Below are 2,857 nucleotides of genomic sequence, written 5' to 3'. Positions count from 1 at the left end.
AGATCTTTAAATATCTCTTCATAGGTACTACTCTCTATGCGAAACTTCTTCAGTCAAACATGCCTGTCACAACCACGACCATGACGACTCTCGATGGGATCAAAAGCTCTAATATCTACTGGCATCGAATGGAATCACGATTATACTACGAGTTGTATTGATTTTGTTGGTTCAGACACGAACACTGGAAACAATCTTCCGAGAGCTATTAATTCAGAAAAATATTAGGAAATAGGTAAAAGAGAAATAAATGACACGACTCAAAATATTATTTATCTAAAATTTTCCTCAAATATTAACTGATGATTGTTTAGATAGACCCAAAATCCGAATGCACAAAAGAAAGGAAAAAAAAAATCTTAAAAAAATTTAAAATCCTAAAAACTTTAAATGGATTCAAAATTAAAAATACGAGAAAAATAACTCTAAAAAAAACAAAACCTTCAGGTCTTCAGGTCGACTTATAAACAGGAAGGTTTAGATAAGAAGAACACGTAGCGGGAAGTGTTTCTTAAACAGGAGAGGGCAGGAAATGTTCAGTTGACATGCATATATGTTTCATGTCTTTAATTTCCTTATCTGATTTGTAACTTGATATCAAACGAAAATGAGCAATTTTTCGAATGGGTACGGTTGTAATCATACAACTGGTGCTATACACAATAGTAAGTCCTATAATATTCCGACTATACACTGATATTTTAAATTTCAGCTCTATAAATCTGGTGCTATATGAAGCTTAAACATTAACCTACAGTATAGAACTGTTTTGCTTGTGCGGTCATTCCAACAAGTATGCTCCGCCAATCCATTTACTGCAAGTAAATTAAAAACTATATCCCTTCACCTAGAAAAATTATTATCCTCTTACATGACCCAAGAAAATGGCCTTGGTCCCCATGAAGTCCAGGTCTTCATGTCAATCTCTGCATAAAAAGCAGATGAACTAGTTCTTGTTCTTCCATAATCTCACTTCAAAATCTCAATCTTTATGAATTGTCACGTCAACATTATAATCCAAATTAAAATCATGTGCTTTGCTAGAAAACCACTCAAGAATAAGCTTTATCAAAATCTTAATGCAAGTTATGACATAATCTGAAATCATTTATGAAGACTGGCTAGTGGTCACAAGTAGGATATCCATTTCGATCGAGTTGGACAAGGGGTTTATTGTGACTAAGGCAATGGAGCCTACATGTCTTTGGATCACCCACATAGAAAGGTAGAACCACACTGCTAACAACAAAACATCATCCAATCCACAAAGGAACTGTCCAAGTAAAATCTAAACCAAATAGCTGTCAGATATCCTCGCTCTTGCAATCTCACATGGTTTGTTCCCTTTGAAGACAGTCCTGAAAGATACATCTCTGGCCATGAGTTGCCTGTTCTCCAATTTAAGTAGACCAGTTCTTTGTTCCTTCCAAGCACATCCTGATTAACGAGTTTCAGCATCTCTAGCTCTTTCTTCAAGCATCAACTTTTAGCCATGTTGAGTCCCAAGAGGCTTGTTGAGAAGGCAAAGAAGGGTCTGCCCTTGATGAGATCAAATAGTCGATCGAGTTCTTGCGATTTCAACAACATATTGGTCGCTGACAAAGGCCATTTTGTGGTGTACACTATGGATGATGCAAGATTCGTTGTGCCATTATCATTTCTCAAGAGCTGTATTTTTCAAGAGCTCCTCAAGGTTTCAGCGGAGGAGTTCGGATTACCCGGAGAGGGGCCAATCACCCTGGCCTGCAGTGGAGTTTTCCTGGAGTATGTAGTCTCCTTGCTCAAGAGAAGCTTGTCTAGAGATGTGGAGTTGGCTTTGCTTGTCTCTATCGATGCAAACCGGTGCTCCGATTCCTCGTTGGTTGGCCTTGGTTGTGACCAACAACGAGTAGTAGTATGACAAAGTTGAATAGTTTATTAAATAGAAATCACTATGTAGAGAGATTTAACCATAGAGAGGAACCGTTATGTGTTTTTCGTACCTCTTGTTCAGGGAAACATTCGAAGCCCGTTTAACTTCATTGAGGTATTGTCCATTTGTAAATGCTCATAATTGTTCAGGGATACCGTTGATCCCTGTTTAAATCCATTTTTCCATTTTTCCAAAACACGTTTCCAAATATTAAGATCAGTTCAAGCCATATATTGTCTTGAATCGTTTTCATGCTCACTTGTAGCTTCCTGCCAAACACTTTAGTATTAAGAGTGAATTTCAATTCTAAATAAAATTTTAATTTGCACTGTACATTTTTTTTAAAAAAAAATATAGTACATTATCTTTCATGAAACATGGATTACCATATTAATATCATGGGCAATGGTAATGAAAATGAAATAGCGATCAATGTAATAAAATATAATCCTAATAAATAAAAGATAATATATGTAATGCAAATCTAATCTAATCCTAAACTAGAATTGTAAGAAAATTTATAAAAACATAAAGTAAGCATGATATAAACTTGACATAGAATGTGTTGCGCAAAGAAGGGGCAACATCTCTCAACCTCTAACGTGCGAAAGAAGAGAAAGAGAGAAAAGAGATCGTGCAGAGCAACAAGATAAAGACGTACAAAAGGAAAATAAACACGAGGAAGGAGAAGAAGAGAAAGAAGAAGAGTTCCGTGGTTCGATGGCGTGCCTACTCCACAAAAATGCCGAAGGTTTATTAGAATTTTCTCTATATAAGAGAATCGCATTACATGATTCTTATGATTGTTGTTGTACAATAAGTTTACAATGATGCCTATAAATAATACATAAACCCCAAATCCGGTAAAATCATAACAGAATTTTATTATGAAAAATCGCAACAGAATTCTGTTCTGAAAAATCGTAACAGAATTTTACCACGAAA

The 2,857-nt window shown here is 35.6% G+C and overlaps 1 protein-coding gene across 1 annotated transcript; it reads left to right on the top strand.

Annotated features, from left to right (window-relative positions):
- Positions 1-1,420: 1,420 nt before the first annotated feature.
- Positions 1,421-2,057, top strand: LOC121994121 (auxin-responsive protein SAUR64-like). Its single transcript, XM_042548273.1, has one exon. The coding sequence runs from the start codon at positions 1,493-1,495 to the stop codon at positions 1,898-1,900; it is 408 nt and encodes a 135-aa protein (XP_042404207.1). The 5' UTR covers positions 1,421-1,492; the 3' UTR covers positions 1,901-2,057.
- Positions 2,058-2,857: the final 800 nt, after the last annotated feature.

This window comes from Zingiber officinale, chromosome 6A, assembly GCF_018446385.1.
Source record: "Zingiber officinale cultivar Zhangliang chromosome 6A, Zo_v1.1, whole genome shotgun sequence".
NCBI classification, from domain to species: domain Eukaryota; kingdom Viridiplantae; phylum Streptophyta; class Magnoliopsida; order Zingiberales; family Zingiberaceae; genus Zingiber; species Zingiber officinale.
The sequence above is the reverse complement of the archived record's forward strand: the minus strand, read 5'-3'. Positions and strand labels throughout refer to the sequence as shown.